The 12,500-nt window shown below is 42.8% G+C and overlaps 1 protein-coding gene across 2 annotated transcripts in view; it reads right to left on the bottom strand.

Annotated features, from left to right (window-relative positions):
- Positions 1–12,500, bottom strand: part of LOC125047188 (collagen alpha-1(XI) chain-like) — a 58,335-nt gene that overhangs the window by 12,741 nt on the left and 33,094 nt on the right. For both annotated transcript variants that reach the window (XM_047645317.1, XM_047645318.1), the window contains exons 4-14: positions 12,498–12,500; positions 11,948–12,160; positions 8,819–8,992; positions 8,248–8,347; positions 7,817–7,978; positions 5,658–5,797; positions 4,621–4,734; positions 4,223–4,331; positions 3,484–3,641; positions 1,702–1,920; positions 500–563 (exon numbers count right to left, since the gene is read on the bottom strand). The exon at positions 12,498–12,500 is cut by the window's right edge and continues 141 nt beyond it. In XM_047645317.1, coding sequence (XP_047501273.1) covers positions 500–563; positions 1,702–1,920; positions 3,484–3,641; positions 4,223–4,331; positions 4,621–4,734; positions 5,658–5,797; positions 7,817–7,978; positions 8,248–8,347; positions 8,819–8,992; positions 11,948–12,160; positions 12,498–12,500 — 1,456 coding nt within the window. The remainder of the gene's footprint in view (positions 1–499; positions 564–1,701; positions 1,921–3,483; positions 3,642–4,222; positions 4,332–4,620; positions 4,735–5,657; positions 5,798–7,816; positions 7,979–8,247; positions 8,348–8,818; positions 8,993–11,947; positions 12,161–12,497) is intronic.

Raw genomic sequence — 12,500 nt, 5'->3', positions numbered from 1 at the left:
GAAAGTGTTTTGATTGCGCCCGCGTGTGTGTGTGTGTGTGGCTATGTGTGCCCTTTCCCACTCTCCTTCCTACTCCCTTTTTTCGCTCCTTCGCTCCCTCCTTCTCCCATCCTCACTCACCTCCCTCTCTCCTTCCTCCTCTACCCAGGCTATCTCCTCCCCGCCGACCTCTCTTTCCCTTCCCTCTCCACCCACTTCTTCCCACTCCCCACCAACCTCCCCATCTCCCTCGCTCCCTCAATATCCCACCCCACACCCACCTCCCTTTCCTTTCCCCTCCCTCCCACTCCCTACCCACCTCCCTTTCCCTCTCCACCCACCCACCTCCCTCCCTCCCACTCCCTACCCACCTCCCTTTTCCTTCCCCTCCCTCCCTCCCACTCCCCACCCACTTCCCTCTCTCCCTTCCCTCTCCACCCACCTCCTCCATTCCCTCCCCCACCTCCCTCCCTCCCCCTTCCCCCCTCCCCCCCACTCGACGACGCATACCCATGCTTACCGAAGCCGTATTTCTTGGGAAGGAAAGCCGGAGAACCTGGTATCCCGGGCGGACCACGAGGACCCTGAGAAGAAATCGTGAATGAGAATGAATAAGAATGAATTAAGAATGAATCAATACGTATTTACGTGCTTAAAAATAATTTGGAATGAATTAACACTTATTTACGTGATCAAGAATAATTAAGAATGAATCAGTACTTATTCACGTCTTAACAATAATCAAGAATAAATTAAGGATGAATCAATACGTATTTACGTGCTTAAAAATAATTTGGAATGAATTAACACTTATTTACGTGATCAAGAATAATTAAGAATCAGTCAGTACTTATTCACGTCTTAACAATAATTAAGAATGAATTGAGAATGAATCAATACTTATTTACATGCTTAAGTTATCATTTTCTTATACGCAGGCTCCCTTGTAAACAAGTCTCCCTCATGACTACATTCGTACCTAACGCCCCTAAACAAACACATTTATACAATACATTCATTTATATTTATATGAATTACGTTTACTATATGTACTAATTACATTTATAACATTCATATATATTCATATTTATACTAATTAATCCAATCAGTAACCTATTCAATACAATATTATACAAATATTTATACACTTTTTCCATTTTCTTATAAAAATAGAGAGTATATAAATGTATATCTGATTTCTAAATATTTGATAGATATTACTTGAATAGATTAACACTAATTCAATATCTATTTCATATATTTTTTTTTTAAATATTAAAAAGGGTGACCACTGGAAGGGAAGGTAACTTATCGAATATGACATTTTGAAGATGAATTTGAATATCCCAAGGCCTTTGGTTCGGGAATTGGAACGATGCATTTTGAATTTGATTTTTAATTTTGATTTTGAACTTGATGTTGCATTTCCCTATGCTTACGATGGGTCCGGGAACTACAATAAAGCATTTTGAATTCTTTTCCGACCTCGATTTTGAGTTAGAACTACAGCTAGCATTATATTTAGCCAAAGAATTTAAAATTATGGATTTGAATCTTCCAAGGCCGATAGGAATGGAAAAATAACATTTTTACAGATTTTTTTTATTTTGAGTTATAAGTAGAAACAGGCATAATTATGTAGAAATTAGAGTCATAGTTGAAATTAAAGAAATAGAGAAAATAGAGTCATAATTAAAATCAAATCTCCCTAGGCCTACTCACGGGCGGGCCGACGGGTCCGGGCACAGGGATGTACTCCGTCTTCTCCGCCGTCGGGGTAGGGATACCGGGGGGTCCGGGGGGTCCTTCGGTTCCTGCGGGGCCGGGGGGGCCTGGGGGGCCTGGGGGGCCGGGGGGACCTGGGGGTCCCATAGAGCCGGAGCCGCCCATGTTTTCCTCGACGTCGAAGCGGCTCTGGCCAGGTCGTGGGCGTGGGCGGGCCTGGGGGAGGGAGGGCGGGTGGAGAGAGGAAGGAGGGGGAGGGGTGGAGAGGGGGCGGGGTGGAGAGAGGAAGGAGGAGAGGGGGAGGGGTGGAGAGGGGGCGGGGAAAGGGAGGGGGAGATGATGAAAGGAGGAAGGAAGGAGGAGACGATGAAAGAAGGTGGAAGGAAGGGAGAGAAAAAAAAAAATGGAAAGAGGAAAAAAGGGTGAGATTTTTTTTTTTTTTTTTTTTTAAGGAAGGAAGGAAGATGGAGTGAAGGAGAGATAATGCAAAACAAATGGAAGAATGTGGAAGGAAGGAGAGAAGAAATGAAAGAAGGAAGAAGAGTGTGGAGATGAAAGGAGGGAGGAAAGGTTGAGAAGAAGAGAGAACGAAGAAGGAAGAGTTGAGGAAGTGAATAAAAGGGAAGAAGGTTGGAAGAAGGGTGAGGAGATAGAAGGAGGAAGAAGGAATGAAAGAAGGAGGAAGGGCGAGAAGATGAAAGAAGAAGAAAGGGAGGAGGAATAGAAGAGGAAGAGGAAAAGGTAAATGAATCAACCCAATTAGCAAGATCGAGGAAAAAAAAATGATTGAAAAAATATGGAAGAGGAAAAGGAAAATGAATGTATTTTTTTTTTTTTTTTTTTTTTTTTGTATATGAGATATGAAGGAATTAGGAGTAACAGAGAATTAGGAAGTAAAAGGAAGGGGAGGAAAAAAAAAGACCCAATTAAAAATAACAATAGGGGGAAAAAATATTCAAAAAATTGTTCAGCATCAGAATGATAATTATACAGTCTCCCAGTACAAAAGTTACCGAAGCTATCACCCTCATTCACCATAAACAGTCACCATACCAGTTACCAGTCGGTTTATCTCACCAAGACACCATAAATAATCACGTGCCTATCTACTCATTACTACACAATTATCAATGTCCATTAAAAAATCACAAGCACCTAGTCTCATTAAAATCACCATCACTATAAATCGCCATCAATACATACTCACCAGTCACTATTACATCTCACCTCATACATCACACTGTAAGACCACCATCATATAACACCACCTACTTACCACCACACCATAAGTCACTATAAGTCACACAGTCACCAGTCACAACCACCACTACTGCACTATAAGTCACCATCAATATCCACTCACCAGTCTCTATTACACCTCATCCACCCTACTATAAAATCACAATCACCCACCATCACCCACATTCGCCCTCACTTCACCACAACACCATAAGCGCCACCATCACCCTCTATCACCCGAATTTGCTCTCACTTCACCACAACACCATAAACGCCACCATCACCTACCATCACCCACATATGCTCTCACTTCACCACACCATAAGCGCCACCATCACCCACCATCACCCACCATCGCCCTCAACTCACCACAACACCATAAGCGCCACCATCCCCCGCCATCGCCCTCAACTCACCACAAAACCATGAACGCCGCCATCACCCACCATCACCCACCATCCCCCGCCATCGCCCTCAACTCACCACAACACCATAAACGCCGCCATCACCCACCATCACCCACCATCGCCCTCAACTCACCACAACACCATAAACGCCGCCGTAGCTGTACGTGGCTCCCCTGCCCATAGCCCCGACGCCGGGACCGGGGGGGCCGGGGGGTCCTCGCTCCCCCTTCTCTCCCTTGATGCCTGTGACGTCATAGTTGTAGGTCGTGTCCCTTGCTGCGTCGAAAGGTCCTGGAAGTTGTTGGAAATGCAATAGTGGAAGTTATTGTAGTTGTTATAGTTTCTATATTGCTGAATTTGTTATGGTTGCTTGTTGTAGTTGTTAGTGGATCGTTATTGTAATTATTTTAATAATTATCTGTTGTAACTGTTGGAATTGCTATTGTAAATGCAATTTCAGATGTTATAAAACCAGTAGCTGCTAGCTGGTACTGTTGAACAACTAACAATGCATCTCTGTACTACACTAACTGACCACTACCGCTAACAATATCAATAACAGTGTTACTAACCGCTGCGATTAACAACAATGCCACAAAGACTACGGTTAATTACTCCAACAGCACTACATCGACTACAATCCTATCAAAAATATTACTAACAACAATGCAGCCTAACATAACAATACTTCTAACTACTACTAACTACTATTCCTACTACTACACTACTAACAACATTACTACCTACTCCTCCTACCAAGTTAAGCACTACACCTAACAAAATAATACCTAAAACCTACTTCTGTACGTTACAAAGAGCATTACTAACTACCTCAACTAACAAGGCAATTAAGCGCTAACAAGGCCCCTCACCTGCCGCGATCTGGTGCCCTGGGGGTCCGGGGAGGCCAGGGGGCCCGGGCAGCCCTGGGGAGCCTCGCTTGCCCGCCTGCCCGTCTATTCCTCGGTCTCCCTTTTGGCCCTAAGGGAGAGATAGGGGGGAAGGGTGAATGATGGGTAGTGGGGGGGGGGGGAGATGAATGTGAATGAATGAATGATCGATTTTTTTATTATTTTTTAATCAAATTCTTCTTATTTATTCCTCCTTTTCTTTTGAAAACCAACGGGATTTTTTTTCCAAACCAACAGGATTTTTTTTTTTTCAAAACAAACAGGAATTCATATTTTTTCCAAACCAACGGGGATTTTTTTCTTTTTTTTTCAAACCAACAGGAATTCATTTCTTCCAAACCAACGGGAATTCTCTTCACCTTGACTTCGATAACAGTTCCGTTGCTGAGAATAACAGGGCCTGGCGATCCGGGTTCTCCTTTCGGCCCTGGGTTGCCTCGGGGGCCCACAGGCCCGTCTTCTCCTGACTCGCCCTGGGGGAGGAGAAGGAAGGGGGGAAGGGGAGGAGGAGGGAAGGGGGGAAGGGGAGGAAGAGGGAAGGGGGGAAGTAGAGGAGGGAGGGGGAAAGGAGAGGAGGGAGGGGGTAAGGGGAGGAGGAAGGGAAGGGAGGAAGGGCGAAAGGGATAGGAAGAAGAGTAGAAGAGGAGGAAAAGATAGAAGGGGAGGGGGAAGGGAAGGAAAAGGGAGGAGGAGAGGGAAGAGGAAAGGGGTGGAGAAAAAAAGAGAAGGGAGAAAAGGGAGAAGAAGGGGATGAAGAAAGGGGGAGGGCGAGAGGGAGAAGGAAGGAAGGGTAAAGGGTAAGAGGAGAAGGAGTGGAGAAAGGGGTGATGAAGGGGATGAAGAACAAAGGAGGAAAAAGAAGGAAATAGGAGAGGAGAGGGGGAGAAGAAAGGGGGAATGGGGAGAGGAAAGGAAGGAAGAGATGGAGGGAAGGAGAAAGAAGAGGAGAAAGAAGGGGGAAGGGGAGGAGGAGAAGGAAGGTAAAAGGAAAGGAGAGGAAGAACAGGAAGGAAAGGGAAAACGGGAGAGGAAGGGAATGAAGGACAGGGTGGAGGAGATAGAAAGGCGAAAGGAAAGGAAGAGAAGGAAATAGCAGAGAGAAGATAAAAGAAGAGAAAAAATGAAAAAAAAAATAGGAGAAGAGACGAAAGAGAAAGAAGGGAACGAAGGAAAGGAAAGGGAAGAAGGATGTTATTGTTATTTAAAGGCGCGGACAAGTGCTAGACGAGTGCACGTGCGAGTGTGTGCATATGTACATGTGTGCACTTTTACGCACACACACCCGCACACATAAACTCGACATACCAACAAAGCATATATAACCAAACACAGCAAATATACCCACAGCATTATACCCCCGTGTCTTAACCATCCCCCTCCGCCCCCTCCCCCTTACAATAGGTCCTGGGTGGCCGGGGTGCCCTGGGGGTCCTACGGGTCCTATGCCCCCTTCCTCGCCCTTAGGTCCTCTGGGTCCTGGCGCCCCTGGGATGCCGTCCTTGCCCTTGGGGAGGATGACTTCGATGCGCTCGGCGACTGCGGGGAAAAGGATAGAGTTCGTCACTATATTACGTACGATAATACAGGCATCATAATCCGTATGCAATGGCATCACAACATGGCACTCACAACTCACTTCATTATCATGACTCACTTCATTCTCACAACCCACCGATAGGGGAGGGAGGAAGTTGAATTTTTAGCTATATTACTGTTATTATTATAATTACGACTATTACTATTACTCTTATTGCTATCATTATTATTGCTACTATTACTATTGCCATTGTTGTTGTTATAATAATTTCTACTGTTACCATTATTGCCATTATCATTATTGTCATCATTACTGTTATTACCTTCATTACTAATACAACTATTGTCATTATTACTCTTATTTCCATTACTACTACTACCATATTGTCATTATCATTATCATTATTATAGCTATTATTACTATTATCATTGTTATTATCATCATTACTACTTTACCATTATTGTCATTATTACCGTCATTATCTATTACTACTACTATAATCATTGTCATTATTATCATTATCATTATTCTTAATTAAATTCTTCTTATCATTATTATTATCATTATTAGTTTTTTTATGCGCTTCTCTCTCATCCTGCCTTTCTTTTATCTTTCTATTTGCATGTCTATCTACCAACTATCTATCACCAACTATCTATCTCTGTTCCACCTTCCTCGCCCCCTCTCTTCTCTCTCTCCCACCTTCCACTTCTCTCTTTTCTCTCTCTCCGTCCTTCCACTTCTCTCTCTTCTCTCTCTCCCACCTTCCTCTTCTCTCTCTTTCCTCTCTCTCGCCTCCCTCCTTTCCTTCTTTCTTTCCCACCTCCCTCCTTTCCTCTCTTCCTTCTCTCCCACCTTCTTCCTTCCCTCTCTTCCCGTTCTCTTTCTGTCCTTCTCTCTCTTCCACGTAAGAACTAACTTTCTCTCATTCTCTCTGGCAGCGAATCACTTGAAAGACGTCAGCACGATGTCCCTCCAGGCTATTTACTCATCTACCCATCCTATCTCTTTTTTTCTCCCACTCACTCTCCCTCTCTTCCTTTCTCCTATCATACTTCTTCCCTTTTTTATCCCTCCTCTTTCATCCACGAACATACTTTCTCTGCCTTGGCGTTCGTAGGCTATATTATTGTGTTTATCTATCTATATAATATTGTCCCTTTCTCTCTGTTTTTTATTTCGCTCTCTCCCTTTTTCCTACACCTTCTCCCTTTCGCTAACCTTCCTCTCCTCGCTGTCTCTCATTATATATTTTTTCTCCCTCCTCCGTCTCTCCCTCTTTCCCTCTTTCTTCCGTCTCTTCCTATCCAGAAATTATTTTCTCCCCCCTTCACTTATTTTTCTTGTTCGATTCTTCCTTCTTTCATCTCTTCCTCTTCCTCACCTTCACTTATTCTTCTTGTTCCATTCTTCCTTCTTTCATCTCTTCCTCTTCCTCACCTATCCAGAAACGTCCTCCTATTTGCCTACATATCTGTCTCTCTCTTTTCCCCTTTCTTAATTTCTCTTCTTCCTTTTCTCTTCATTCTTCTCTCCCTTTTTCCCACCTTTCTTTATGCTTCCTTTCCTTCCCCATTTCTTCTCTTGTTTTCTGCCTCCTTCCTTCCTATTTTCCTCCGTCCCTCCTCCTTCTCTAACTTTCTCCCCCCTTCTCTCCTTTCTTCCTCCCCCTCTCCTCCTTCTCTCCCTTTCTCCCACCCTCCATCCTCCCTCTCTCCCGTTCTCCCCCTTCCCTCCTTTCTTCCTCCCTCCCTCCCCCCTCCTTCTCTACATTCCTCCTCCTCCTTCCCCCCTCCTTCTCTCCATTCCTCCCCCTCCCTCCCCCCTCCTTCTCTACCTTTCTCCCTCCCTCCCTCCATCCTCCCTCTCTCCCGTTCTCCCCCTTCCCTCCTTTCTTCTTTCCTCCCTTCTTTCTTCCTCCCTCCCTCCCTCCCCCTTCCTTCTCTCCATTCCTCCCTCCCTCCCCCCTCCTTCTCTTCCTTTCTCCCTACCACTTCTCCCTCCACTCAAACACTCACTCTCTCTCAAATTTTCTCTGTTGGCTGGGTTGATGTCCACGTATTGCTGTAGTGACGTCAGCACGATGTTCCTCACGTATTCCGTTGAGTAAAATGGACTTCCTTTCTCTCCTGGCGTTCCTGGAGGTCCTTTGCGTCCTATGCCGGGGGGACCGTGATCTCCTGAAAGGGGGGGGGGCATTGTAAATAAAGAGAGAGTGAGAAAAAAAAAGTTAATTGGCTTGTTTGTTATCCTATAGGGGTCATTTTATAAAAGAAAGAAAAAAATATAACTTGGTTTCCTAAAAGCTGTCTTTCTATAAGTATGATAATATTTTTTTTTTCTTTTTTTCTTTCTTTCTTTCTTTTTTCGTTTGGTTTCCTGAAGGGGCTCATTGTAACTAGGGAGAATTATATAAATAAGAAAAAAAAAGTCACTCATTTTTTCCAACCTTTCTGGCCCTTGTGCCCTGGGGTCCCTGGCAGCCCATCAACGCCAGGGGGTCCTCGTGTTCCCTTGTCTCCAAGACGTCCTACGGGCCCTTGGGGTCCCTGTAGTTAGGCGCAAGATATTGCAAGTTAATTTGTGAACACTGCATATTACGTGTGTATGGGAAGAGAGGATGTGCGTGTGTGGGGTGAGGTATATGAAGTATGTGTGTGTGTGTGTATGTGTGTGTGTGTGTGTGTGTGTGTGTGTGTGTGTGTGTGTGTGTGTGTGTGTGTGTGTGTGTGTGTGTGCATGCGTATGTAGGTTTTGTGTTGCATATCATGAAGATCTTATCATGCAGAGTAATCAGGAATTCATTGAAATCATCGAGAGTATCAAGAGCAAGAATATTTCAACTTGCTCTTCTTTGACTGTAATTGTATCTTTCTGACTCAATCCATACTGAAAATCCAGTAATCTAATTACACATAACACTCTAAATCCATAAATAATCCTAAACAATCAACAAGAAATTAAATTTTCAACTCAACAGCAAAACACGAAAACCACAGAAGGCGGCCATGAAAACTCACCTCTTCTCCCTTCTGTCCTTTGCTTCCCTTCATGCCTCTCTCGCCCTTGAGGCCTTGGTGTCCGCGGGGTCCTCGAGGGCCCACGTCGCCTCCTGGCCCCTTAGCTCCTGGGGGCCCCGGCTCGCCTGCGTTCCCCCCGAAGAGGACGTCGGTCTCAAGTCCCTCCACCTGCGGCTGAGTCCAAGTTAGAGAACGTCACTTCACCGGACTCGTGGCTCACCTACACGCAACGCCACGGCCGGCTAGGTGCGAGGTGACTAAAGGGGGCGCAGGAAAACTTTTTTTTTTTTTTTTTTTTTTCTTTCTTTGAGTGTTGGAGGGGGGGGGGGTGTAGGTGAAGGAGGGAAACCCGTTTTATTTTTTATCATTTTTTGAAGGAAGGAAACGGGTGTTTTTCTTTTTTCTATCTTTCTTTTTTTCAGGTGGAGGGAAACACGTGTTTGTTTGTTCGTTTTGTGGGTGAAGGAGGGAAACAGGTGCTTTTTTTTCCTTTCTCTCTATTATGGGTATGGGAAGGAAACCTGATTTTCTTCTTTTTTTTTAAGTGAAGGAAGGAGCTTATTCTTATCTGTATCTATCTCTCCTTTTGGGGAAGAAAATGTTTTTTTCTAATTTCTACTTTTCTCTCCCTTTGAGGTAAAGGAAGTTGTTAATCTATCTCTACTTTCTCTCCTTCTAGTAGGAGACAAATAGAAAAATATCTTCTTAGGAGATAGCGATGTTTCTTTTTTCTCTCTCTCTTTATTTTTTGGAGGGGGGGAGGGGGGTGGGAGAAGGGGTCGGGGTAGAGATATATATCGAAGGGGGTTTTAAATCATCTGACGGGAATTTTGTCTTCACTGTCCCGTAAACTTCCCTAGTGTTAGGCTATGTAACTAGTCCTGATGGAAACACAAAGTAGCTACAGGGTTTTACTTCATTACCTATCGAGGAAATTATATATGTATATACATATAAAAAAAAATAACCCAATTTAGATAAATATAAATACTTGTTGGCAAATCATCTAAGAGATTTTGAAGACCTACTGGACAAATTAAGAAGGAATAAAACTGTTTATCTTATCTAAATAAATTCTACGTACCATTAACTACTACCCTTCTCATGCTTATAGATTACGTCATAAACTACATTGTTCCAAATATCGTTAAGCTACTTGCTATTAAGAATATGAGGTCATGCAATTAGAAATCAAGGTGGCCACTCGCCTTCGTGTTTTTTTTTCCTATTTATTAAGTACTAATTATATCATTGAATGTGTGGATGAATACGTGTTTAAAATTGTAATGTTAGAAGTATGCTTGTATGTGTGTTTAGGCATGTTTGAGCGTGTGTTATGTGTTTTTTTCTTTCTATTTTAGAAAAAAAGGTATTACCGAGAATGAATACCTTCACACAAGCAAGAGATATAATTGAAGCGTAACGATTAAATCACCAGAAATAATGATCCATTTAATCGCAACGCGTCAGATACATCGCTTGTGTTTTTGTGCAATTTGTATTTGTAACTGTGTATGCCATGACATCCCCAAATACACATTTTAAAAAGATAATCAAATCTACTCTCACTGTCCTAATACAACGCCTCATACCTAACCAAATTAAAATTCCTTTACATAACACTACTCATAAAACATCATCTAATTCACACAATAACAACACCATACTATATACCCCGTATCTATTCCATATCTAGCATAAGAGTGCCAAGGGGGAGAGGGGAGTCAAGTGTATAAGACGAGTAGCAGGCTTGGCACTACCTGTAGGGAGTGCCAAGTGGGAGCAGGTAGTCAGGTTGTCAGGTTGCCTTACCTGGTAGCCAGAGCGGTATCCCCAACCAGACTGGTGGACATGGCACCCAAGGAGAAACGAAGTCAAAACACACGGACACGGATGAATGAACAGAGAACACACATTGCACAAGCACGCAGATACCTTTGATATGCCTTGTTTATTAAGTTGTTCAGAGTATATTCTTTAAGTTTTATTTCAGTTTTGTTATTTTATTTTAATATCATTTTATAATTCTGGTTTCTTTTGCTGTGTATATATATATCACTTTTTTTCAACCTTTAACCGTGGTTCATAGTAACTTCTCAAGCAAGTCAAAGGTCTCTGCATGTCGTTTTACAAAAAGAAAAATGCTTCAAGTGCCTTATAATACTTAAAACACGTCAACATGACCTAAAACACATTTGGTTAACAACTCTTTCCCATTAACTCAATGTCCAATTAATTTTTTGTTATATCCTTTCATCATGCCCATTAGAGAATCTTTTGATAGGGAAATAATTATAAGAAGAAGAGTGAATAAATAATAATAATAATAATAATAATAATAAAACAAAGCTTATTTTCCCCATGGATTCTTAAACACATTAAAATTACAACACCCTGTTTAAATATCTTTTTAATAACCCAATCAACCCATTGCCGCCGAGGAAATTAATAAAAAATGGGGAAAATGCTGTGCTAATTTTTTTATACTTTTGTGAAATGTCTCTGCACATAGATGGCTCTGCTAGTGCTCAGCCACAAAGGAGTCAATTAGTAGATCTTGAGACCGTACCTGACGTATTTTTTTACTAGTGCTACAAATATCAATGGAGTTATTTCTATTATAAACACTATAATTACTATAATGTTATAAACATTAGTAACAGCATAATAAAATGACGTAAAATGTTTTCGTAAATCAATGAAAAGGGTTAACGGGGGAGCGAGACAGGCACTACTCATAACTGGCTCACTGGTGACTTAGTACAAGTGTAGCTATTTATGCTTTAAAACAATTAAACAAGTAAACTCACAGTGGGCATGGCATGTACGTACATGCCATGCCCGTTGGCAATGGGTTAAAAGTCTACAAAATTCTAAATAAAAAATACTGTAATTTTGCAATGATTCCACAACTATAGTAATGAAATAATAAATTTAAAAAAAAAAACTTAATATTCGATAATAAAAGAATAAATGATAAAAACAACATTTCCGTTTTTCTTCTTCAAAAATTGCAATGATGATAACAAACCATAAGAAAAGGAAACTTATGAATTATATATATAAATATAACAACCACAACAACAACAATAAATAAAAAAAATAAAAAAAAAGGATTAGGCAACTCACCGTCCTCGAATCCCCGTGTCCTCTGAGCCAGCCGGGGGGTCCTGGGGGGCCGGCGGGTCCTGGGGCGCCGGAGGGGCCGAGCAAGCCGTCCTTCCCTGGCTCCCCCTTCGACCCCTGGATTCCTTCGGGGCCTGGAGATCCTACTTCTCCTCGCTCGCCCTTCTCCCCTCGCCGTCCTGGCTGGCCTCGTTCTCCTTGAGGTCCTGGGTTGCCCTGGGGACGAGGACGGGGGGGTTAGTTAGGCGGAAGGGAGGGGAGGGGAGGGGAGGGGTGTCGTATTAGGCTGTAGGTATTCTCTCTCTCTTTCTCTCGCTTTATCTTTTTTTCTCTCGCTTTTTCGTTCTTTGTCTCTGTGTATCTCTCTCTCTGTCTTACTCTCGCTTTGTCTCTCGCTCTCTCTCTCTCTCTCTCTCTCTCTCTCTCTCTCTCTCTCTCTCTCACACACACACACACACACACACACACACACACACACACACACACACACACAAACAAACAAATTAATAAATATCCAACACACAGCCGCAAAAGAAGTCCTTCAAGTACTCACAGA

Source organism: Penaeus chinensis, chromosome 40 (genome assembly GCF_019202785.1).
Source record: "Penaeus chinensis breed Huanghai No. 1 chromosome 40, ASM1920278v2, whole genome shotgun sequence".
NCBI lineage: Eukaryota > Metazoa > Arthropoda > Malacostraca > Decapoda > Penaeidae > Penaeus > Penaeus chinensis.
The sequence above is the reverse complement of the archived record's forward strand: the minus strand, read 5'-3'. Positions and strand labels throughout refer to the sequence as shown.